The following is a 27,347-nucleotide window of genomic DNA, read 5'->3' on the forward strand; positions in this document are numbered from 1 at the left end:
TGCTAGACAAACCTTTAACAGCTATCTGGGTGTTGCAGCTTTCACTGGCAACAGCATTTGAGACCTCACAAGTGTATCTGCCACTGTCAGTGACAAGAAGTTCCACTATCTCCAAAGTGGCAGTACCATTCTGGAATGCCATTTTATATCTATCTCCATCACTAAGCTCTTGGTCATTCCAGAACCAGTGCACATGAAGTTCAGGAGAGCCTCTGATAGTACATTGTAAGCGTGCTGCTATGCCCTGTTTCCAAGTAATCTTTGGTTCCATTTTCTTGACAAAGGTAGGGGGCTCTGAGGGAAGTGTAAAGTTGTGAAACAACATTATAAAAGAAAAGAAAATATTGCATCATGAAGAGTAAAACGCATGACAAAAACAAAAAGAAATGCAACATGATAGCAATGCATAGCTTTAGCATCAGCTCAAAAGTTAGCTGAAACTTCTTCAGCAACACTCCACCAGCGCATTTCAAGAGAACAAGACATGTCTGTTCACCAAAACGAAAGGAAAGATCAACGTCAAGATCTTACCTTGAACCGTCACCAGAGCTTCACAGGTTGAGGATCCAGCCTCATTTGTGGCCTTGCAAACATATTTTCCAGAGTCCTTCAGTTTGGACTTGGGTATCTCAAGAAGAGCCACTTTGTCCTCGAAGGACAATTTATAGTCCATGCTCTGGTGGATTTTCCTGCCATCCCTGCTCCAGGTGATGGCCACACCAGTGTCCTCATCCACCTGGCATTCCAGGTGCAGGGGCTCATTCACAGCAGCTGACACAGGCTCAAGGGTCTTAACAAAGCTGGGCTTATTGATAACCTTGAGCTCTGTAGTAAAGGTAGCTGTTCCAACACTGTTGGACACCTTACAGAGGTACACCGCCTGGTCAGCCAGCTCAAGACTTTTAATCTGGAGAGAATATTTGTTCTTTTCGCATTTCATGACATAGTTCCCCTCAGAGGAGATGGCTATGTTGTTCTTGTGCCAGACAATTTCCATGGGCAAAGAGCCAGTGAGTGAGCACTGGAACAGAGCTTGTTTGCCCACAAATAAAGTCATTGGGTCCGGTTTTGATACAAATACCGGCGGGTACAGTTCTAAGGAAAGTAGTGGGAACATATGAAAGAAGATAAAACAAAACGTGAATATCTATAATACACACCAACAATCAAGGACCAACAAGCCCGATGCACACTTAACGTGGTGAAAGATGTTAAATTAAACAGCATTACCCTATTACATCTGCTACCAGATTATAACATACACTGAACATACCACTTTGGGGCTGTACATCATCATGGCAACAAGTAATATTATACAATATGAAATAGCGATTTAAACAATCTGCCATTGGTTGCTTACCCGTCACAGTGAGAGTGTTGGAGCAGCTGTCACCGCCGTGCTGGTTGGAAGCCTTACAGATGTATTCACCACTGTCAGCCTTGGCCGGATTAATGAACTCCAGGATGGAACTGGTTTGGCAACTGAGGATCCTGTACTTCTCACTCTGTTTGATCTCAAGTCCAGACTTGTACCATTTGAAGGTCACATTAGGAGCATCTTCAATCTCACATTCAAACTTGGCATGACTGCCAATGTTGATCTCCAGGGAGCTGGTCTTTTTCCTAAAGACAGGTGGCACTGAGGCACACATGGAGGAGGTAAAAGCAAACATTAGCAATGGAATGAATAAGATAGTTTAAAAGTCATCATAGATGTAAGGTCCGGTACAGATATGGTGGCATGTACAATGATGGTGGGAGACATTCCAGGTGGAAGACTGTGGAGGAGAAAGGTGGTGGGTAGTGTTACAGGAAAGACAGCGAGAACACAAGCCCCATGGGTTAACAGTAAGAGATCAGTTAGAGGCAAGCCATCATTTAGCAGATTATCAGGGGCGAGGGTTCAGGCTAGAAGTTGGAACACAAATACATGAAAGATGAAACTATAACAAAATGTAGGGCTTGAAAACATGCAGAAAATGAAGAGACAGTGGCAAAGAATGTAAAACTTCATGGCTAGAAAAAAAACCACATGTGTTCATAGACATGCTACATAAACTGTGAAAAGACCATGGCACCAAACCTGTAGGCCAGAATCATGACAGAGCTCTAAACACCCTGCTCGCCTATAATGGTTCTGGTCTACAGGCAATCGTTGACAATATAATGAAATGGAACATAACATGATGTTTACAGAGTGAGTTAATACTGTACACAGTCCTGCGAGGGAGCTCATGCTGAGCTGTGAAATGAATCCAGATGAAATATTAAAAACGTGGCTAGAGATTCTGAATAGACCTATTAAAGTGAATTATTAGTTACATTCTAATGGGAGAATAAAATGTTGCATTCCATTGCAAAATATATTTGATGGTACTGTTAGTTTAATGTGGAATAATGAACAATGGTATAAATTGTATGGCCTGGTATCAAACCTCTTGAGACCACAGTGAGTCTTGCAGTTGTAGTTGTCTTGCCGGCTTCATTCTCAGCCTCACAGACATATTCTCCCTGATGCTTCTCCTTGATTACTTTGTTGATAACTAGTGTGTATGTGTCGTGGTCTTTGGAACACTTGAACTCTTTGCCAGATTTCACCAATCGTCCACTGAAAAACCAGTTTACCTTTGTGACATATTTTATGGTGGTGCTAAATGTTACCATGCTATCCTCCTCAACTGATAAGTCCTCCAGAGCTGTAACTATGTCTGGATACTCTCTGTGTTCAGGTGAAGATACTATAATCTCCCTGAATATCTCCTCCCTGTGTTCTTTCTGTACACTGACATCAACAGACTGTTCGGTGGGGATGGAGGTGTGAGGGAGATCAGTGGTGATGTCAGCAGCTGCAACACCTTTCTCATGGTCTTTCACAGTCACACTCCTTACTTCCTGCCTGGAAACCTGCACTGACTGCTCAACCTGCACGTGGGCCTCAGTGGAGACCTTAACAACTTGGGTGAAGGCTGATTGTTCAGTCTTAGCAGCCTTAGATTCGGTGATATGTTCAAAAGCCACTTTAGACTCCGTCTTCAAAGCAGCAGCCTGGGACTTAACTGGAGTGAGATCTACAGTGCTCTCTGCGACTCTAACAGTCTCAACCATGGACGACATCATTTCCCTGGAGCGGGCTGAGGTAACATGAACCCTCTGAGGCTTGTCTAACTGCATCGTACCAGGCTGGTCTGAGGTGAGAACGTGAGCCTCCTGGTAAACTATGGAGTGGAGGGCTGCCTGAAGTTCAGTTCTGAGATCAGCAGTCTGTGGGTATTCACCTTCAAAAGCCAGTGTGATTTCCATGGGGGCACCTGTTGTCGTGATAAGGTAAGTAAACATGGTCCGTTTGGACTCTTTCTGAACCTTGACTTCCTGTACCTCAACAGTGTCCAAGCTCCCTACAACATCAGCCAGTAACAGTGGCTGTTCACGGGCCACAGCAGACTGAAGAGCGTCCTTCAGCTGACGTCTGATATTCAGACTGGAGGGGTTGGGGATCTTAATAACAAAAGTCATCTCCTTAGGAAGAGGTGTACTGTCTTTAGACTCTGATGCCATGAGAGACACTTTAGGCTGTTTGTTGACACTAACGTTTGTGGACTCAGATTTGGTGATTTCCTGAGAGAGCTCACCAGTCAACACTCGTTTCTCATCCGTTACTATTGACTGTCTGACTGACTGACCTTCCTGGATCTGAACAGCAAAGTCCTGTTCTGCTGCCTCCAGAGGCACACTGCTCTCTGTAGAGATCTCCTTCTCCTCAATATGGACTGGCTCTGTGGGAACTTTAGGTTCTATGACTGTCTGACAGCTGAATCTATCCACGGCAGTCAGGTTGTCAGTATGACCCTCCTGCAAGACCTGGCTGTCCTCTACACTGGGAACATGCATCACATTCCATTGCTCCTCCTTCTGCACTAAAACTCGCTGGTGCTTGATGTTGTTGCTGAAAGGAGTTTCCTTTGAGTGCTGAATGTTCTGGGAGGATACCTGGAGAATATTCTGAGGTCTGGGTTCCGCTCTAAGATGTGACTGAACTCCTGTCACTGATACATCAAGCTCTTTGTGATAATCTGCTGTGAGCTCCCTTCTCTCTTCTGAGGTGGCTGCATGTCTCCTTGCCTTTTCCTGTCTCTGTGTTGCCAACTGCTGGTTTGGCTTTTCTATTACAAGAGCACTCTCTTTGGGTAATGTTTCCACAGGGTGGGTTAACTGAAGGTGTAAGGGAGTGTGGGCCTGTCTCTGAGGTTGGATAGTCATAGAAGTGGCCTTAGCATCAAACTCTAATGTGTCCTCACACACCACTGTCCTCTGCTCATCCTGAGTGACTGAATGTAACAGAGTGGGACTTTTCCTGCTTGCTGCCTGCTGTGGGGCAGGTTTCTCACAGGTAAAACTCTCCTTAGATGGAAGGAGGTCCTGGTCTGTGATAACCTGAAGATGTAAGAGCTGTTCTCCCTCTACCTCTGACTGGATACACAAAGCACTGTCCAGACTGTGTAGCTGCTCGCTGTGCTCAGCCTGAAGAGTCTGCTTCTCCTCAGCAGTTAGAGCTGCCCGCATTACTTTATCCTTAGAGAACTGGGCTGTCTCCTGATCAGGCCTCTGCATGGATAGTTTTGTCTCTTTTGATAAAGTCTGTTTGGACTCAATGACTGAGACGATTACAGGCCTGGATTTCTCTTTGCTCACAGACGACTTGACAGCAGAATTTGCTGTGGCTAGGTCAGTGGTGTGGCCCTCAGGCAGCACCTGCTTCTCTGTGGATTGGGCTGAATACAAAACTTTAACACCTTCTGCGACTTTATAACTCCTTTCCTCTTGTGGTTTTGGGATGTCATGTGACTGCTCTTTAAGGAAGGACAGCTGTGATTCCACTTGATGACCACTCACTAAATGTTTAGGCTCTGAAGTTGGTTGGACTTTATCTGACTTTCTGTCGGTCAGAGGCTCTGTGCTAACTATAGAGAGAGGGGTGATCTCCTCAGCTACAGCTGACATCACCTTTGAACTCTTTTCCCTGCCTGGCTGGAGCTCGATAACCTCGGGGCTCTGGATACGATCACAGTGCTGCTCTGTAAGGTCTTGACTCTCCTGAACAGACGATGTAAAAGCTGCCATGTGAAGCTGTTTGATAGGAATGGCTGAAACCTGAGATGGATGGGTAAGAGCCACTGACACCCTCTCCTCTACCTCATGAGACCGCAGCACTGCAGCCTGGTGGGTGACCTGCTCTCTATTAAGAGTGGCTGCTGAGATATCTAACTCTCTAAGGGTGCCCACCTGCTCACTAGGAATTATCTGGCTGTCCTCTGTGCCAATTGTGTAAATCATCTGATCTGATCTAGATCTGTCTTGTCCAGGGAGGTTGGCCTGGTACAGGTGGGACACTGTAGCCTGTTCAGTCACAGAAACTTTATATCCTGTCTTCTGAATTTCTCTGTGCCATTCCTGTTGGCCAGCTAAAGACACAGACTCCTTGAACACCACCAGTTCAGCGGTACAGGAAGCCTCACCAAACTGGTTAGAAGCCTTACATGTGTAGAGGCCACCATCCTCCTGTTTGAGGCTTTTGATGTTAATGGAGCCAGATCCATCTGGGTTGGCAACAATGATACAGGTCTTACTAGTCTGGATTTGAAAAGTTCCTTTGAACCATTTCACATCAAGGACTGGATCACCGCTGACTTTGTATTCAAAAGAGACCTCTCCTCCTTCTGGGCATCTCACAGGTTGGATCTGAACTACAAAAGTAGGAGGTTGACCTTGGATCTTGAACATTTTCTCAACCCATTTCTCTGCCTGGCTCAATTCTTTCTTTCTCACTTCAAGGTATGTAGTGCAGGTTGTCTGCCCAAATCTATTGGTTGCAGTACATGAATACTCCCCATCGTACTCAGATCTGACCTGTGTGATTATTAATGTATGCTCCTCCTTTTCTTCTAACAGCTTGTAAACTGAAGAGCTCTTTATTAGGTGTCCATTGTGGAACCACTGAACAGTGGGCTTAGGGAAGCCAGACACTGTCACAGTAAATCTAGCTGTTTCCCCAGCAGTCACAGCTGCTGGAGAAAGTTGGCTGAGGAAAACTGGTTTTTCTTTCTTCTTTACTAGAGTGCTAGAGACATGTTTGGGTTCTGGCTTGAGTTCAAGTGTTTTGGATTTCTGTGGTAACTGGAGACCAGTCCAGTAGGTTTCCTCTTGTTCCTCCACAGTGGTGATGGTGGTGCTAGAACATTCTGTCAGGAAATAATGAGCAGGTCTCTTAACAATTCTCACAACACAGGAGCTGCATTCCTCAACAAAAAGACTACTGAGAAAAGCAGAATTTTCAATACAGTTGGGGATTGATGAAAAGAACAGGGGTATGAAGCAGTTACCGTTAAACTTAGACAGTAAACTTTAAATGCCATTTCAAACCGTATTCAATAGAACAAATACATTATCATTTGATGCAGTTGTGCTTTGCAAAAGGCCTTCTCTTTTGTTAAAAAGAGAACTGACTCCAAAAATGAAAATTCTTTTGTTCCTGTGGGGCGATGGTTACTTAATGATTGATAACTGTTCATGACTGTATTCAAAAGAGACCTCTCCTCCCTCTGGGCATCTCAAAGGTTAGATCTGTCTTGGGAGAGAGATCCTCCTCTGCTGCTCTCCCTGAGGTTTCTTCCTATTTTTGCTCCCCGTTAAAGGTTTTTAGGGAGTTGTTCCTTATCCGCTACGAGGGTCTACAGACAGGATGCTGTGTTGTTGTAAAGCCTCCTGAGGCATATTTGTAATTTGTGATATTGGGCTACACAAATAAAACTGACTTGACTTGACTGGGAGTCAGGAAGATTAGCCATTTTAATCTTTTTAAAGTTTTCCTACATTAACAACAACAAAGAGTCAGCAGTTATTTTTAAGCCAGTGGTCTAGGGGTGCTTTCCCACCGGAGCTTCTTTGTTCCATTTTAAAATAACCCTAGAGTGTTTACCCCCTTGGTGCAGTTCATTTGGCCAGGTGTGAACACAGCAATTGCACTTGGGTGCTGATCAAAACAGTCAGATCGAGACCTTGTTGAGGAGGTGGTCTCGGTCCGGTTACACAACTCTGGCAGGGTTCGTTCATGGTATGAAAGCGATCTGACCCAACAGCAGGAAGCATTGCACATCTTTTGGATTAAACTAGCTCCCATCACTAGCTATGCTGTGCATTATGGGCTGACGATGAGCTTTGTCAACACACAAAATTGCCGACTGAAAGCAGCACGTCTTCTTCGCGTAGTGTGAATCAACACGTGCCATTCTGCTCACATATTTTGGCTTGGTATATGGCCCAAACGATGACCGCAATTATGAATAAATGCCAATTCTGCCAATGGTCCATTTTTGATAGATATCCCAGAAGAAAATCAAACTCTCCTTTCTCCGCCTGCAAACCCCATGAGATTTCTGACCAATGGAGGAATGCTGGTTTGAACGGGGAGTCACAGAGGCCATCTATATGAAGAGGGAACGACCATCCCTGAACCAAGGGGGGTCTAAGAGTACATCTGTCACCATCTTACAATGCTGTGATTGCAACTATTCCCCAATCCTCTGTGAGTAGTACACATGACCATTGTAACCCTAGTTAATGGTCACACCCATACGTATTTGCATATGAAACTGGTCATTGTTTTCAGTCATTATGCCAAGTCAAGTCAATTTTATCTGTATAGCTTAATATCACAAATTACACATTTGCCTCGAGGGGCTTTACAGCAACACAACATCCTGTCCTTAGACCCTCACATCAGTGACAACGTTTATTGACAGAAACGTGTCATCACTCATCTAAGTGACCTCTTCAGTCTCAGCTGACTGCGGGTGTCCCCACCCTTATAAACAATACAGTGACTGCAGGTGCCCCCACCCTTATAAACAATACAGTGACTGCAGGTGCCCCCACCCTTATAAACAATACAGTGGCATAACGACCCAAACCAATGATCAGTTTCATATGCAAATATGTGTGTGAGCATTAACTAGAGTTACAGTGGCCATGTGTACTATTCACAGAGGATTGGGGAATAGTTGCAATCACAGCATTGTAAGATGGTGACAGATGTACTCTTAGACCCCCCTTGGTTCAGGGATGGTCGTTCCCTCTTCACATAGATGGCCTCTTTGAGTCCCCGTTCAAACCAGCGTTCCTCCTATCAAGGATGGTCACATCCTCATCCCTGGAAGAGTGGCCACCGGCCTGTAGATGGTGTAGACTGTGGAGTCCTGGCCTGTAGATGGTGTAGACTGTGGAGTCCTGGCCTGTAGATGGTGTAGACTGTGGAGTCCTGGCCTGTAGATGGTGTAGACTGTGGAGTCCTGGCCTGTAGATGGTGCAGACTGTGGAGTCTTGGCCTGTAGATGGTGTAGACTGTGGAGTCCTGGCCTGTAGATGGTGTAGACTGTGGAGTCCTGGCCTGTAGATGGTGTAGACTGTGGAGTCCTGGCCTGTAGATGGTGTAGACTGTGGAGTCCTGGTCTGTAGATGGTGTAGACTGTGGAGTCCTGGCCTGTAGATGGTGTAGACTGCGGAGTCCTGGTTTGACGTCTTAGCTCTCCTGTTTTGTGTTTGTGTGTGTGTGTGTGTGTGTGTGTGTGTGTGTGTGTTCCCTGCAGCAGACATGTCACAGGCGTCAGTCATCAAGGACCGGTAGTGACGTCAGCGTCATACGTAAGTGTTTCTGTGAGCTACACATGCAGGTCTGTGTGACGGGGATGTCAGTACTGATGCTCAGTCTTGTGTCAGACCGCAGCAGGAGCTGGACTGTGCCTGGGCTTCAGAAATGTTTGGGAAACTGTAGCATGTGTGGACGCTGCTGCACCACGTGATCAATTAAAGAGCGTCACCACTGGAAATCTGTTTGATTCAGTAAACAGCCACGCTACTGACAAACGTATGTAGACCAGTAACGCCACTGCAGAGCTGGACGCACGCACACACACACACACACACACACACAGACACACACACACGCACACACACACACACGATCGCCGCCAGGCTGCAGATAATAGAGATAATAAAGGTTTCCTGTTTACAGTAAACACCAAAGATTTACACATGAAACCCAAAATTCAATTCAGCTTTAGATGATGACTTTAATCACAGTTTACAGACACAACACAGACACAGCATGATGACTATGTACAACACACCATTACATTCTATCCACTCACATTCACTGGAGACTGATGAACGTTGGCTACCTGCACATTTCATTCATTACAAAGGGTTTTACTGTGTCTCCTGACAAACCTCCTCTAAGCTTACAAATATTTACAAATTGTGTTTTTTCTTTTCCAAAACCAGAAATACAGAAATTGTTTCAGTCAACACAATGAAGCTAATCTGGGCTTTTCAATCAGAAAGTCCTTATCAACTGATATCATTACCTTTCTGGTTTAAAACCCTGTGCCAGACTATGCTGCAAAACCCTGTGTGGCTATGCTGCAGAACCCTGTGCCAGACTATGCTGCAAAACCCTGTGTGGCTACGCTGCAAAATCCTGTGTGGCTACGCTGCAAAACCTGTGTGGCTACGCTGCAGAACCCTGTGTGGCTACGCTGCAGAACCCTGTGTGGCTACGCTGCAGAACCCTGTGTGACTATGCTGCAGAACCCTGTGTGGCTACGCTGCAAAACCCTGTGTGGCTACGCTGCAGAACCCTGTGTGGCTACGCTGCAGAACCCTGTGTGGCTACGCTGCAAAACCCTGTGTGGCTACGCTGCAAAACCCTGTGTGGCTACGCTGCAGAACCCTGTGTGGCTACGCTGCAGAACCCTGTGTGGCTACGCTGCAGAACCCTGTGTGGCTACGCTGCAGAACCCTGTGTGGCTACGCTGCAAAACCCTGTGTGGCTACGCTGCAAAACCCTGTGTGGCTACGCTGCAGAACCCTGTGTGGCTACGCTGCAGAACCCTGTGTGGCTACGCTGCAAAACCCTGTGTGGCTACGCTGCAAAACCCTGTGTGGCTACGCTGCAGAACCCTGTGTTGCTATGCTGCAAAAGCCTGTGTGGCTACGCTGCAGAACCCTGTGAGGCTACGCTGCAGAACCCTGTGTGACTATGCTGCAAAACCTGTGTTGCTATGCTGCAAAAGCCTGTGACTATGCTGCAAAAGCCTGTGCAGGACTACGCTGCAAAACCCTGAGTGGCTACGCTGCAAAACCTTGTGTGGCTACGCTGCAAAACTTTGTGTGGCTACACTGCAAAACCTTGTGTGGCTACGCTGCAAAACCTTGTGTGACTACACTGCAAAACCCTGCTGACAGCAAGTTTAACATGTATCTCCACATAAATACTGCAAATAACACGTATCTCCACATAAATACTGCAAATAAATACCTCGGTCACATTCGTGATGCAGAAGCCTGACTCAAGTCACACAAGCTGGAGGAGCACACACGACTTCATGTCCTGCTGGGACTGTTACACCCTGATCATAAATACTATGTCTGTATTACACCCTGATCATAAATACTATGTCTGTATTACACCCTGATCATAAATACTATGTCTGTATAACACCCTGATCATAAATACTATGTCTGTATTACACCCTGATCATAAATACTATGTATGTATTACACCTGTTAATATGAGCTTCTCTGCTAACTGCTCTGGCAAAATTACCACTCAAGTCTTATCTCATTATCATCATACACTTACTTATTTACTACACAAGTGACATGTGTACTTATACTGGTTTCTGATATATATGGTAATACTTTATAACTACACACTATGAAGCATTAGCTAAGTATTAGTAACTACTGAATTCCTCATTTGTAAAGCATGTGTAAAGTATTTGTAAAGCATGTGTAGAGCCTTTGTAAAGCATGTGTAAAGCGTGTGTAAAGTGTTTGTAAAGCATTTATAAAGCCTTGTAAAGCATGTGTAAAGCATGTGTAAAGTGTTTGTAAAGCATTTGTAAAGCATGTGTAAAGCATGTGTAAAGCATGTGTAAAGCATGTGTAAAGTGTTTGTAAAGCATTTGTAAAGCCTTGTAAAGCATGTGTAAAGTGTTTGTAAAGCATTTGTAAAGTATTTGTAAAGTATGTGTAAAGCATGTGTAAAGTGTTTGTAAAGCATGTGTAAAGCATGTGTAAAGCATGTGTAAAGTGTTTGTAAAGCATTTGTAAAGCATGTGTAAAGCATGTGTAAAGCATGTGTAAAGCATGTGCAAAGTGTTTGTAAAGCATTTGTAAAGCATGTGTAAAGCATTTGTAAAGTGTTTGTAAAGTGTTTGTGAAGCATGTGTAAAGCAAGACATGACCAATGGTTAGTGAGTGTTAATATATGTTTTATAAATACTTACTAATACTGCAATTCATGATTAATTCATGCACAAATCTGCATGTAAATAGTGTGTTACTCATGTACTTACACTTTGTACAGGATGTTATGATCCTTTACACTGTTGTGAGTGTCGGGGTGCTGCTGGCCTTTCAGTCTCATGTGTAAATGCTTTGTAAGGCATAGATAGTCCTCACTTTAGAGGAGCTCATACAAAATACTTCACTAACAACCAGTAACTACCTGCATTAATCATGAATTACAGTATTAATAAGTATTTATAAACATCTATTAACACACTCACTAACCACTGGTGCATGTCTTGCTTTACAAATGCTTTTACAAATGCTTTAAAAAATGATAAAGTCAGTAGTTACTAACACTTAACTAACTAGTCAGTAGTTACTAACACTTAACTAACTATTGCTTCACAGTGTGTAGTGATTATAAAGTGTTACCCAGACGGTTTGCTTTCAGTTTTCCTTCAACAAGTGCAGCAAGATGTGACTGTTAAACATTCTGTAAAAACACAACACAGGTTGTTTGCATTATTTCCTGTCAAATCCTCACATTAAAATATCTAAATCCAACTTACTGATGTGATAACTGGGAAAGGTGATTACAACACATTTTCAGACTAAAATAAAGTATTTCTCATACTGTTCTGAATAACCAACAGCCAGGTCCTTTCATTCAAACAAAAGACATCTTCACAAATCAACATAAAAGCATTTTAAGTTTTACACAACACGCAATAAATAAAAAGAACCTGTCATTAACCTGTCATGTGATCTGTCACCAAAAAAAAAAAAAATCAACTTTCAACCCAACTTCAGTAGTCTTTCACATTTATTATGCCTCCATTCACAGACACTACAACATATACATTTTACACCCTATTCAACCCGCAGCACTGGACTGTCCTCATCTAGAAAACCTTCAGCAGAGCGCTGGTTTCCAGGTACCCAGCACTGTTCTGGATGATGCACTTGTACTCTCCAGAATCGCTCTGTGTAACGTTAGTAATGAGGAGATTAAAATGGCCTGTGGTCTTCTCCTGGATGATACACCTGCTGTCTGTGACTGGCTCTCCATCTTTGTACCACTGAGCAGTGGGGTGGGGCTTCCCACTAACTAAACACTGGAGGATGACTGGTGTCCCTAATGCTGCTGTAATGTTAGTGAGTGGGATAATGCATTTGGGAGGGGTCTCTGTAACTTGGAACTGGAAGCTACACATCTCAGATGACTTCCCTTTGAATTCGATTTTATCATCTTTTGCAGGCTCAGCAAAAACATCAAAGTTGATGCTGATATATTTCTCGCCCTGTTCACTCGTCTCATTATCAGTGTTTGCCACCAGCCTGACTGCCCTCTGAGACTCATCTGCTTCCTGTTCAAACTCAAACTCTAGTTGGATCTCTGATGCCTGCTCACCATCAAATGATGTGTTACCAACCATCAGATCAAACTTCTGAGGTTGGACCTTGGCACTGCCGAGAGACACAGCGGTCAATTCCCTGCCTCTGGTCTTCCCTGAAAAAGCTTTTGCATTCATTACCAGCAGGGAAGCCCTGCATAATGTTTCCCCTACGAGGTTAATAGCTCTACAGGTGTACACCCCACTGTCCTGGGTGGTGACCTTACATATTTTTAAAAAGTGGTTGTCTCCATCAGATGAATGAAGAATTCTTTTGTCATCATGGGGAATTTTCTTTTCATCTTTGAACCAGGAAACAATGGGAGATGGAATCCCCATCAGAGAACACTCAAACATAACTGTGTTGCTCTCAGGGGCTTCCATGTCACAGATAGGATTAATGAACCTCGGGGGCATCTCAGTGACCTCAAAAGCTATTTTCAGATTTTCATTTTCCTGGGTGACAAAGTCCACAGCACCCTCCTCATACATACTGGGTAACACATCCAGGGATATGATCATACTCTTATTATCAGCTGTGTACTCAGGGATGGTGATGATCTTCACCTGTTTCTCAAACTCTTTCACCTCATTTTCATCTAACTCGACTTCCAACAGAATTTCCTGAGGTGATGGGGACCGTGAGGAGTCGTCTTCCTCCACATCAAACTCCATCACATGTTGCTGAGTGACTGTAGGTGGAGCAGGCATGAACCTTACTTCCTGTGATACAACTACAACTAGAGCAACGCTCCTCGCTTCACCTACATAGTTCACAGCCTCGCAGATATACTCCCCCTGGTCAGCCTTTGTGACTCTGTGAATCATCAGTGTGATGTTGTCTCCATCTCGCTCCATGTTAATCCTGTCACCGGCTACCAGCTCAGTTTTGTTGTGGAACCATCTGGTCTTAGGGGAGGGGAGGCCAAACACTTCAGCATAAAATATCAAAGAGTCATTTTCAAATACTCTTTTCCTAGTTAGAGGTTTGAGAAAGGCAGGGGGGATTCCCTGCACCTTCTCTTGGAATGTCCCCAGGCTCAGATGTCCCTTACCTTCCGTGACAAATGGGGTCTCATCCAACCTGAACCCAGGAGGCGTTGTCTCAATGCCCACACCAGCAGGAGACCTTATGAATTGAGCTGGGGAGAAGAACCTTTCGCTGGAGTCACCTGTCGAGGGTCTCTTGTGCTCCTCAGGGGAAAAAGAGTACTCTGGTGGGGTCACAAAGCCACCAGGAGTGTCAGTAGTGGGAGTGTGGAAAGACTCAGGAGACTTGGGAGAGTGAAGGGACTCTGCTATTAGCTGGGAGATCTCAGTGGATGAAGCTGGAGTGTAGAACCTTTCAGCTACCTCGGCTATTTCCTCACTGAAGGTGCTGCCGATCTCTATAGACATCTCAGACTCAGGGGACAATGGCCTGCCCCAGTCAGTCGGGGGATTGTAGTAATCATACACAGCACTGAATGTGACCGCCTCTACTTCCATTGAGCCAACCCCAGCTGCTGCTGGTGCTTCAGCTGAGGCTATGCACAGGTCACTGCTGTCCTGTTTGGATACAGCCTGCTTCTCAGATCCCTGCTCTGCAAGGTAGTCAGATAGATCTAATGGTTGTGCTGTGCTGTCTTCTTTAGGCTTGACAACCAGAAGTTCAGGTTTTGCTTTCACATGAAACTCTACCATCTCAGTCTCAGCATGTGTCTGAACCTCTGTCCCAATCTCCCCTGGTGTCTCTGTGTTGTCAGCCTGGGAGTCTGGCATGCTGAGGAAGACCCCACTGTCGATAGATGGCAATGGGATGGAGATCAACTCTTCTGTACCTTTAATTCTCTCACTCATATGTTCCACCTCAGGCAAGGAAACAAGCTCAGCTCTGATTCCTATAATATTGTCACTCACTTGGTTAACTCTGTTAATCTCTGTCACCTCTTCTGTAACATAAATATTCTTTTCAGCACTTTGCATCTTGCTGTAAATAGGGGAAGATCTAGAAGCCTCTTCCATTTTCTCTAGTTCTGGCATTGAGATTTGTGTGGTCATTACAGCCTCACTGCCTGGTGCTGCAGCTCTACTGGAGCATTTTACTGCTGGTACTCTATCTCGCTGGAAAGATATGAAGCTGCTGGTTCTGTCAAATTTAAGAACTGTATCATCTTTCACCATGTCCTCAACTTCACCTGGCCCCAGATGTCCAGGGGAATGGGCTGAATTTCCTGATGCAGGGAGAGTTTTAGTTATAATAGACTCAACAGACACAGACACAGCCGTGGGAGAAGTAAGTTTCACTGTGGAAGCAGAGGCCTGTCTATCACTTCCTTCTGGGAACTCAGCATCATGTTTAACTATTAGTGGATTTCCCCCCGTCAACTCTCCAGCCAGGGTTTGTTCCTCCTGGTCAGGGGTCATGGTCACAGCAGGAATAAACTCCTTAGGAAAAACACTCTCCTCTCTCTGCTCCTCAAAAGGAGGGGAAAACAGAAACCCTACAGGTGATTCTGACTCAAAAGCTTGTTTAATCTGAGAAACTTTGATAACTGCAGCAGAGGACTGCAGACCACACCCAGAAATTGTTGATGGTTCTTGGGAGACTCCTTGTCTGGGTCTACAGGTTTTAGCTCTGTCCTCTGCTGGGGCATGTGAAATGGTGGATTTATCTGACTTTATCGTGACAAAAGTATCTGAAATGTTAGTTGACTGGCTCACAGTGGGTTTGGGAACACTGTAAAATTCATCAGAAGGAGACTTTAAAACATCGCATTCTAAAGCCACACTTCCCTGGGAGAACTGTACAGGCTCAGCATTTTGGAATGACACATCAAAAATGCTTTTAGCTTCTCCCAGCCTATTTCTGGCAACACATTTGTACACTCCAGCATCAGTACATGTGAAATTGTGAATACATAACTGGAAAAGCCGACCATGCTCTTCAACTCTGTATTTGTTGGGGATAATTTTGAGGCAAACATCATAGTGGTACCATATAATCTCTGGGGTAGGATCTCCTGTGACTGTACATGCTAACACAGCCGTCTCTCCCTCTGAACAAATGATGCTCTCTATCTCACCGACTACCTGTGGAGCTTCCCCAGTCACATCAAAGGAGAAGGTAAACTTGTGTTTCACAGCCTGAGAGGCTCCTTCATCACCAGACATGTCTGAATGTTTGTCTCCAACTATGACCTCCAATGTATCCTCACTGCCTTCTTTCATCAGGTCAGGGACAGGAGTTGCAGCAGTGATTCTAATCTCAACGGGAGAGTAAGTCAAAGGGTCACTGAGGTGACGTGGTCTGTAGACCCCAGCATGAGGCACTTGCAGTGTGGTTTTTCCTGTATCCATGCAGGACTGCAGTTTTTCCTCTATCATCCTCTCCTGATATTTCTCACTTTTCTCCAGCCCCTCTATCACCATCACTTCCTGTGTAACTATTGGGGCTCTCACCAGCTTCTTGTCTGAGATTTCAAGAGTAGCGCTGCAGATGGATTTGCCATGTTTGTTGGCTATGACACAGTCAAATATCCCCTCATGACCTGTGGTTGGATAATAGATGGTGAGCTTGGATTCTTTGGCTTTGGTCATGATGTTATAGTCTGGGTTGTGGGCTAATGGGTGTCCATCTTTGAGCCAGGTGACTGTTGGCTGTGGGTCACCTTGAAACTGGCAGGTGAACTCTGACATCTCAGCGATTCTCACTTTGATGGATGACATTTCTTTCACAAATGTTGGGGTTGAGCCTTTTCCAACTTCACCCTCTTCGTTTAACTTTTTAGTTTCTTGCATTTTATAGAAGCTGTCTCTGCTCATCCTCTCCACTCTCCTCACAGCTTCAGATTCAGTGAAGTCTTTTGATCTCATCTCCTCTCTGCTTCTGTCCTCCTTCATGACACCAACATTAATTTGTTCTCTCCGTTCCCTGCTCTTCTCTCTCATCCCTCTCTCATCTCTCATCTCAGCCTGGAAGTGCTGACTGTTGCCTTTACTTACATACTCCTTCCTACTCCTCTTCCTTTCCATCCCCTTCTCAGGAACCTCCTCCAGGCTATGGCTTGGGGAGCCCCTCCTCACTGGAGAAGACTCCCTGGCTAGGTTACTAGTAAGGTGGGTGGGGGACTGTCTTCTAACAAGTAAGGACTCACTATAATCTTTTACAAGAGAAGATGGTAGTTCATTTGGATTTTCAATAGCTATATCAGATAGTTTGGTAGGAGATAGCTCATGGTCAGAGAAGAGGTGAGTAGGTGAAGGTTTTCTAATAGTCGTCGGCCCTGGTATCACTTTGTGAGTTCCTTCAAGATGAGGAGCCGGCAACTCATAAGAATAGCTTTCCTGAGACACAACGGCATAATGAGGCTCAGTGGTTCGGTGAATTCTACTGGTGTCAGATGGTGGAACTTTGGAAACAATGGGTAATCCAACACTTGTTTGCTTGTATTGCCGTTTGTCATCTATTGCCCATTCTGATTCCAATTCAACCACTTCCTCTTGTTCTAGAAAATCCTGTTGCCATTTCAGGATGCGCTGAGCCATTGTTTCCTCTTCACTGACAAAGTACTCACTGTCCGTCTGCAGTCTGGTCTCACAGGCCTCTGTAAGCTGCTCACCAGTTGGTGGCCACTGCAGACTGCCTTCCTGTTCATCACTGAAACTAACAGGGACCAACTCACTCTGAAGGAACCTTTCTTTGGCAGTTTTTTCCGAGGAAGTCTTTTTGCGCTGGATTTTTTCAGTCTGAACCACTAGCTTTAAAGCGGCGGCTCCCTCTGCACTTGCAGCCTGGTGTGGCGAGTAGGCCTGCACCCAATCTGACTCCAGTTCCACAGCCTGCTCTTGTTCCATCAGAACATCCTGCTGCCATTTCATAATTCTCTGAGTCAAGGCCTCTTCCTCACTGACAAACTCTTCACTCTCAGTCCTCAATTCAGATATGTTTTCCATGGAGAGCTGGCGCTCCCGTTCTTCAACTGTCTTCTCAAACAGTGGTTTCTCTGCTCTGGCCTTCATTGTGGGAGATTTCTGGAACAAAGTGGCAGAGGATTCTACTTCAGAAGCTCTCACTTTCATTTCTGGTGATTTAGGTATTGACAAGACAGTAGCTTTAGGGTCTACTGATCTAGTTTTCATTCCAGGTGATTTCCTGGATGAAGGAATTGAACACTCCGCTTCCACAGCTGCTCTTTTGCTTACCACCTCCTCCTGGGTGTAAATGTACTCCTCATGCTCCTTGGACTTTGGTTCTGTTGACATAGGGATATCAATTTCAGGTTCCAATGTCTCCTCTTCTGACATCCGCATCCCTTGCTGCCATTTCCTGATACGAAGAGCCAGTAGTTTCTCCTCACACTCCATGCGATCAGCTTCAAGGCTTTTCTCATACTGAGCCTTTAAGGATTCTTCAACAGGCTCCTCTCCATATGACTCTGCTAGGACTCTGACCTTGCCCTCTTGTCTTACTGTGTCATTTAGGAACCTCTCCTTGATTGAGTTGACAGGCTTAGTTTTTGGCAATGTGTCCTCTTTACTAGGCACTGTGCTAACAGATTCTCTGGTCTCACAATATCTTTTAGCCTTTGTTTCAGGGTACACTTCTTCAGACTGAGCCATCTCAGGTTCTATAGCTTCAATTTTCCCCTCACTGACCTCTATGCAATGTTCATTTGGACTTGTTTTGAATCCAACAGTTTCCTGAGATTCCACTGAAGTCATGATATTTTTATCCTCATGCGTATGAAAAGATATTTCTCTGTGTTCCCTCTCCTGTGGCACCATTGTATAATCTAGCTCACCTCTCATGATCTGAATAGCCCTTGCTCTGGACTGAGGTTCAAAAGAGTGCCTCATAAAAGGCTGGGAAGACTTGCGGCTCTCAGAGATTTTGCCATGAATCTCTCGACGATTGTCTCCAAGGTCAAACAATAAATTGGAGTGCTGCACATCGGGCAGAGAAGCAGGCTTGACCCTAAGCCTGACGACATAATCTGAATAGCTAGGTTCACTAACCATGGACTCCGAATCAAACTCAGAGGAGGACATGGTTGAGATAGACAGCCTCTTCCTCTGTTTGACAGCCTTTTGAAGTGTGGTAAGCTTTGTTCTGACTTCACTGTGAAGGCTTTCAGTGTCACTGAACCTCTCGCTGTATCTGTCACTACACCTGTCGCTGAATTTGTCACTGAACCTGGCACCCGTGCGTCTGTCACAGTAGATATCACTGAACCTGTCATTAAAGCGCTCAAATCTGTCAAACATGGGTGGAGGGGAGCGGGCACGCTCAGAGCCAGTCTCCAGATGTGGAATCTCTTTCTCTGATGCTTTTGACTTGGATGGTGAAGTAGACCTAAAATAGACTGTTCGCACCAATGTATGTTTAGATTTGGACCTTCCCTGTCGCATTTTAGACATTTTATCAAAAGGAGACCCAACACACCTGAGATCTACCCTAAACTTCCTCTCTTTTCTCTGCTCTGTCATGGAGTCTGTTCCTTCATGGGATCTGGCAGAGCGCCTTACTAGGCTCAGGTAGTTAGCAGACTGTTCAACTCTGAGTGACACCAGCAGTGATGCTATGGAGTCAGCAGAGCCCTCTGTATTTATGGCCATTACCTTGTAACTGCCAGAGTCTTTCTCTTTAATGCAGTCTATAAGCAGACTGGTGGCATGCGTGTGCATCCTACTCTCAGTGTGAATCTTACGCCTGCGTTCTTTCTGAATGGGCCTGTTATTATGGAACCAAAGAATAGTTGGGGGAGGGAAGGCAATCAGCTTACACCTCAGTGCTGCAGGCCCCCCCTCTACAACCGATTGGAACTGAAGTTTTTTGGTGAAGGAGGGTTTGACGTTCTCTGTCAAGGAACCACTAGAAGATTTTTCGTTGGAGCAACGATTGGCTGACACCAGGCCTTCATCCAGGAATTCTTCAGTGTCTGAGGAAGCTCCTCTCAGCTGGCTGGTCCTATCGGGATCTGCCCTGCTGTGCTCCTCTCCTTTTTTCCCTTCATTAAAGAAGAGCTCTGCAAGCAGAAACAAAAACTCATCAATTCAACACAGGCATCAGGGGCAAAAAGAAAAAAAAGGAATTTGAATGAATCATTAATGGAAATATTAAATACATGCTGCAAGTCACAAAGCCATAAGAAAGAACAATTTCACTCACCATATTTGTTCGAATAAACGCAAGACTTGATTCTTTTTATAAGAAACCTGCAGGAGGTTTTGATCCTTCTTCTGTGGAAATTTCTTCAAAACATAAATTACTTAATAAAAAAGCATAAATGTTTCCAAGGTAAATTGATGGACTACTGACATTTGCTGGTTTTTGTTTTTTAGTTTTTGCTTTTGGTTTACGCTCCAACTATAATATTCCTTACCTGACTTGCAGATGGGAGAATAAACGCCCTTTCTAATCCTTAGCCTTAGAGGATAAACCACGATTTCAATGAGAAACACATTCTCCCAGAATAACAGTTTATATAATAAAATTAGCGCAAAAGCTCCAGAACTGTGTGAGAAGGCGTTTATTCGAACTAATATAGTTTACTGGTGTTATTTAGAATGCAAACCACAGGAATCACATCCCACTATCTGCAAGCCAGGCGAAGAAATATTTTGCAGGAGGAAATCGTCAGTTCCAGATGCAAGAAATCTTAGGAAAAACTTAAAAGATGTGGCTATTTCCATATCTTTTAAACAGGCACTTCAAGTCTGGAAGCTTTAAAAAATACGCATCCTGCACTTTTTTAGAAATAGATCATAGGAACCATCATGCCAGAAAGAGGGGATTGATAGATGCAAACCCTGTTTCAAAAACTGGTAAACAAGCAAGTTGATCAGTGTTGAACTGGGAGAAACCATAATACATATTCAACATAACAGTACACTGAATTTTACATGTGATGACCGTTTTTATCGAAACACATTTACAGATGACATGCACTGTGGGAATTCTGAGATCAGATGAAGTAATAGTTCAACCCAATGACATATTTACTCTGAAATCAAGAATCCAATCCTTGACTGCTCTTTCTTCTCATTTTTTTTGCCCCTGCAGTGTATCTTTATCAAAAAGTGTTGATGGCAAGTAGCTTTTAATAAGCCAAAGTTTGGATTACTCATGAAAGTGAGCAATCCAATGAGTAATATAGAAATTTGGTTGAACTGTCCATTTCCTAGTAAGTTGGTTTGTTGGGTCATGATGTGTGTTGAGTGAATTTCATGTAAATGATCGAAAGTCTGCCTGTGACCTTACCTTTGACTTCTTGCTCAATCTTGGCTTCAATCTGCTCCCTCACATCAGTCACTGTAGAGGAGAGAGGAGACATTAGTTCAGACCTCCATCTGTAAAGAACACTTTCATCAACATCTTCAACAGGAGTGGCTACTGACATAGTGCACGGTTTCTTATGGCATTTTCACACTGGCCGAAAAACCCGCTAACATCCGCCTTTGGTCAATGTTACATTCACCACCAAAGGTGGATGTTAGCAGGGTTTTTTGGCCAGTGTGAAAGGGGTATTAAACTCAGGGAAACATATGGCATTTAGTCTTTAGAAAATACAATTTTGGTTGATGATAGGTCACCATTCATTAGTTAAAAAAAAAGATTTGTGTAATGAATAAAATAATGCAAAAAAGTTCAATATTGCATGCATCTTGTGAAAACAGTGAAAATATCAGTACAAACATATTGTATGACGTGAGCACAAAGCTACAACATCTTCTGATTTTACAGTGATGGATAAAAAGGGGTTGGTTGGAGGAAGAACAGATACAGGTGTTTCATTCCATGAGTAAGAGGAGAGAGGGAATGAATGGAAGAAAGGTGAGAGAGAAGAAATCCTCTGACACTCCTGACAGAGCTGATCATGTCTCTTCTGCAGCACGAGGTTAGTATCAGGAGGATGTGAGGAGGTTGCTAAACACCAGGAGAATGATGGAGAGGAGAACAGAGGTAATCCTCTGAGAATTTTGCACTCATGGACATGATCATAAAGCTTCTCGACATTGTGACGTTAGTAGCAGGAAACCAGGGACAAGAAAGAAGTGTGTTTGCTGAAGGTGACAACAGCAAGGAATGCTGGGCTGAGGTGAGATTTGAGGAGTGAAGGACACACAGTCTTATGTAGAGAAGGGATGGAGATAGGTTTGTTTAAGGTTGGGGTTTCAGTCTTTTGGAGCTGTTGTCAGAAGTTACCTTCTTCTGTGGTTATGGTGAGGGTAGCAGAGCACATGGCCTCTCCAGCACTATTGGCTGCTCTGCAGGTGTATTGTCCAGCATGCTCACAGAAAGCATCTACTATGATCAATGTGGCAGTGTTTGTCATCTCATCAAAATGGAAGACAATGTCCTTGGTGGGCCTGATTGGTTGCTGATTATGAAACCAGCTTATTTCTGGTTTTGGCATGCCAGACACACAAGCATAAAACCTAGCCACCTCCCCATGCAGCACATCGCAGCTTGTGATTGGATGGATAAAAGTGGGGGTTTGGCCAATAGAAGGCTTCTTTTGAGCTGTCAGGCTGGTGGACAGATGCCACTGAGATTCAGCAGGCATTTCAACTGTTTGTTTTTGCCCTGAAAGGAAGCACGTTTATTGACTTGATGCAATGAATTAAATGCATGTTTCTTCATCAGTTACATCATAGAGACATATAATCACTGTGAAATCAAGAAATGGAATAATACAGTATAATAATTTCCATTTGAAACACATCAAGACTTTATTAAGCCAGTTGCAGGATGGTCATCCATTAACAGTACAAAGGCATTTAAAAGACTAAATGTTTAATTATCATTCATTAGAGGTCCATTATTGTCTTACCATGTAGTTGGAGTGAAGCAGAGCAGGACACAGTTCCTGCACTGTTCTTGGCAATGCAGCTGTATTCCCCCTCATCCTCTGGATAGACCATGGAGATCTCCAGCTGACAGCTGTCATCAAACTGTGACATCTTGAACAAATCTGACTGCTTGATCTCCCGTTCTCCGTGGAACCAGGAGATCGTCACATCTTGGCAGGAGGAAAGAAGAAGAACAGACTACTGAGAATGTGTGCAGGTTTTGCAGCATTTATCAGGATCTCTGCTTCTGAGACCATTTACTGTCGAGGCAATAAGCTTCTCTAAAGCTTTGAAGAAGAACTTTAATTACTCCTCTGTTGACTGAGTGTTGGGTCTTTGAACTTCGATCGACCTCCTGTAGGCTGCTTATGATGGTGATGGAGATGCATTCTTAGCAGGACCACAGTGTCCTGGGATCTAACCTGTCTCAAGGCTTTTGCTACATGACTACCCCCTATTTCTTGATCCTTTTGCTGTCGTTCTCAACTCTCCTGATAAAATGGACAATACATTTGTTTACGATGTGGAAATTAAAGTTTATTATACCGTTTTTCATAATGTCTTTATGCCTCCTCAATAATGCAGGTAAGGAAATCACAGAAAGTTGAATCAGTTCATCTGGACACAAGATTTATTGACAGATACGTTTCATCATCATCTAAGTGACCTCTTCAGTCTCAACTGACTGCAGGTACCCCCACCCTTATAAACAATACAGTGGCATAACGACTCAAACCAACAATTGGTTTCATATGCAAATTACCATGACCACTAACTAGCATTACAAAGGCCATGTGTACTATTCACAGAGGGTTTGGGAATAGTTGCAATCACAGCATTGTAAGATGTGTTTGTTTACGGTAAACACCAACAATCAAATGTCCCCCATCACCAGTTGCAGTTTCACAGTGTAAGAAGGCTACCTTGTCATGTTCCACATCCTCCCGGATGAACTTGATGTGGTGTCCACAGAGTTCATGTGGTCGGTGAAATGTACTATATCCTGAGATTTAATTTTAACCCTGGTGTCGTCCACAAATCTGAACCAATGGCTGGGTGGTGTCCCTGGATAGGACATCAGAGCCTCTTTTCCATCCATCCATCCATCCATCCATCCATCCATCCATCCATCCATCCATCCATCCATCCATCCATCCATCCATTATCTTAACCGCTTGTCCTGCTCTCAGGGTCATGAACAAGCCTCTTTACCACTTCCTCCATGTACAAGTTGGCCACTACAGTTGAGACTGGGGAACCCATAGCACACCCATGCCTCTGTCTATACTACTGCCCCCTTGTTGTGAAGTACGTGGACTGAAGACACAGCTTCAGGAGCAGACACACTTGGTCAGTGTTAAGGGTGGTGCTATTGCTAAGGGTGGGGTGGTTTTGTAAGTTCATACGGACTACCTCCACTGCTGCATCCACAGGGATGCACGTGAAGAGACTTAACATCATAAGAGACCATTGTTTCATCCTCCTCCATAATGATGTCCCTCACCTTATCCACAACATCCACAGTGTTGTGAATGTGATGCCAGAAACTTAGAGAGGTTATAGGTCACTGAGTTAATCATACTAACAACAGGCCATAGTGGCACATCCTGTTTATGTATGTTAGGTAAACCATACAGACTAGGTGTAGCGCCTCCTGTGTATAATCTGTGGTACAACATTCTGTCAACAGCATTGTCCTATTCTAACAGCTTCAGACAATCTATCACCTTTTTCTTGTAACTATTCCCCAATCCTCTGTGAACACATGGCCATTGTAACTCTAATTAATGCTCACTGTAATTTGCATATGAAACTGGTTGTTGGTTTGGGTCATTATGCCACTGTGTTACTTATACCTGCAGTTGGAGATACCTGCAGTCAGTTGAAACTGAAGAAGTCACGTAGGGCCCAGACACACCAAACCAACTAGTGGTGATGAAGGCCGACTGTTGCGTCACCTCACGTCGCCTGTCATCTGGGCCAAAAAGTAGCACTTGAACACACCGCAAAGACTACAGCAGACGGCCAGCTAGCATGTACGTTCTGCACTGATTCACTAAGCTGAACAGCCAATCAGAGTGATCTCTCTCACCCACGGGCTCCACCGATTCAACACGCTGAATCGTCCGAAAAGCTGCCGACAGGGGTCCGACTAGTGCCGACGGTGCGGGACACACCGCAAAAACTAGAGTCAGCCTTCAGCCTGGTGTGCCAGGGCCCTTAGATGAGTGACGAAACAGATCTGCCGATAAATGTTGTGTCCAGATGAACTGATTCACCTTCTGGATGTTTCCATATCGTGTGATCAGGCAGCAGTGAACAGATGTCATGTATAAAAGCTATGTTTAATTAAACGTTGTGTCCAGATGAACTGATTCACCTTCTGGATGTTTCCATATCATACGATCAGGCAGCAGTGAACAACGTCATGTATAAAAGCTATGTCTAATTAGATGAGTAAACGTGCAAACAAATGATCACATGCATTTTTCTCTGAGAAATAAAAGCTGATTAGTTACCATCGCCACGAACACGGCACTGGAAGCGTGCTGGTTCTCCTTCAGCAGCGGAGGTGTTGGAGATGGGGGAGATCACCACTGGAGGAGCCATGGGAGGTTCAGAGTCTGGAGAAGCCACCTCAGACACTGGGGGTCACAATCAGAATTTATGAACATGTTTGGTATGGAAGAGCACCTGGATAAAATGTCTCTCTGTGATGCTGTTCAAGGTTTGATGACGTTGTTATTTAAGGAAACAACACAAAATGCCCCATGGAACTCTTCAATAGTGAATGATTTGAAAAAAAAAAAAGAAGAAATTATGACTATGAGATGGAAAAGAAAGGACTTACATGCAGGAAAAACCATATATTTGTGAATTGTATGTTGATATCTGAAGACGTGCCAGTTTTTTGTCTTGTTGTTTAATGTCTTGAAGATTTAAGATTCAGTTTACCTTCCACATGGAGTGAAGTGGTGCTTGTTGCCTCTCCAAAGTCATTCTTGGCCTGACAGCTGTAGACAGCGGCGTCCTCTGGGAAGACTTCGATCAGAAGCAGTGTGTGCTCATTTCCCTCATGGAGGAACTTACACTTGAAGCCGGCAGACAGAGCCTGGGAGTTCTTGTACCAGAAGACCTGGGGATGGGGAACGCCAGTCACCTCCACTGTGAAGCGAGCTGGTTTACCCGCCTCCACCGACTGGGGCTCCATGTGGCGGATTATCTGAGGAGGCTCTGGGACTGCAGAGAGAGAGGATGAAGGCATTCGTTTAGCAGTGATGGAGGATAAGAGCCTGTCTGCTCACAGATGTGTTCACAACTCAGTATGCTGATGACATGTCAGCTTTCACCCAGCACCTCTTTCATCCAACACCCCCGCCAGGTTTCTACGTAGGAACTCGCCAGGTTTAACAGCACAAGGGACTATTACAACAGAGCAGGTATAGTTTTATCACCGTAAACATCATTTATGGCACATTAGCTTTAGTAGAAAAGCATGGATCTGCCAGGGAAGAGGAGAAGAGGAAGGCCAAAGAGGAGGTTTACGGATGTGGTGAGGGAGGACATGCAGGTGGCTGGTGTGACAGAAGAAGATGCAGAGGACAGGAAGAGATGGAAACGGATGATCCACTGTGACGCCCCCTAACGGGAGCAGCTGAAAGTAGTAGCAGTAGTAGTAGCTTTAGTAGAAAAGCAAGAAAAGCAGACTAAAAAAGACGATACAAAATCAAATAAGAGCCAGATTCAAAACAGGAGGACAGGGCATTTCTCAGTCCACCAGATATTCAGCTATGTGCTCTGAGATCTAAGTCAAACATCAACTAACACATGTAACTGACTCACTGTTGACACGAAGGTGCATGGTGCTTCTGTTCTTCCCTGCAATGAAGGTGTATTCCCCTGCATCACTCCTGTAGGTCTCAGAGATTGTCAGACGGTGGACTTTCCTGATGGCCACATAGTTGAATCTCTCCTCAACTGAGAACTGGATCTCAACTCCATTCCTCAGCCAGCGGCCCTCAACATCATCCTCATTGACCTCAAACTCAAAGGTTGCTCTTTGTTTCTCCACAACCTAAGAGGACAACTTGTGTTTAGGAGTGTCAGTTTACCAGGAACGTATAAATAGTTCATCAGGAACAAAAGTGCATTCATTACAGTAACATGTTGCCGGAGTTCCTCATTTGCTGACGGAGCACTTAGAGAATGTCGTGTGGATGTGGTGTGAATGATAAACCTCCTGAGACTGTAACTTTCATCTGGGGTTGCACAAATTAACTGGACTCATCAGAGCCAACCAACTTGACAAATGTTCCAGAACGCCATTTTTTTGGGGGGGGGGTTTCCCCATTTTTCTCCCCAATTGTATCCGGCCTCCGGCCAATTACCCTACTCTTCCGAGCCGTCCCGGTCTCTGCTCCGCCCCCTTTGCTGATCCGGGGAGGGCTGCAGACTACCACATGCCTCCTCCCATACATGTGGAGTCACCAGCCGCTTCTTTTCACCTGACAGTGAGGAGTTTCACATGGGAGGATCACGCTATTCACCCCAGTTCCCCCTCCCCCCCAAACAGGCACCCTGACCGCCCAGAGGAGGCGCTAGTGCAGCGACCAGGACACATACCCACATCCGGCTTCCCATCCGCAGACATGGCCAATTGTGTCTGTAAGGATGCCCGACCAAGGTAACACGGGGATTCGAACTGGTGATCCCCGTGTTGGTAGGCAATGGAATCGACAGCTATGCTACCTGGATGCCCGAGTTTTAACATAT

General features: G+C 44.7%; 1 protein-coding gene across 1 annotated transcript in view; it reads right to left on the reverse strand.

The window, feature by feature from the left end:
* LOC130120437 (titin-like) overlaps nt 1-27,347 on the reverse strand; it is a 260,908-nt gene that overhangs the window by 184,329 nt on the left and 49,232 nt on the right. The window contains 10 exon segments of the mRNA XM_056288973.1: nt 13-294; nt 532-1,095; nt 1,361-1,639; nt 2,436-6,236; nt 20,983-21,033; nt 21,928-22,308; nt 22,556-22,744; nt 25,094-25,219; nt 25,530-25,814; nt 26,418-26,649. Of these exon segments, the coding sequence (XP_056144948.1) occupies nt 13-294; nt 532-1,095; nt 1,361-1,639; nt 2,436-6,236; nt 20,983-21,033; nt 21,928-22,308; nt 22,556-22,744; nt 25,094-25,219; nt 25,530-25,814; nt 26,418-26,649 (6,190 nt within the window).

The sequence above is a fragment of the Lampris incognitus genome, chromosome 11, assembly GCF_029633865.1.
Source record: "Lampris incognitus isolate fLamInc1 chromosome 11, fLamInc1.hap2, whole genome shotgun sequence".
Lineage (NCBI taxonomy): Eukaryota > Metazoa > Chordata > Actinopteri > Lampriformes > Lampridae > Lampris > Lampris incognitus.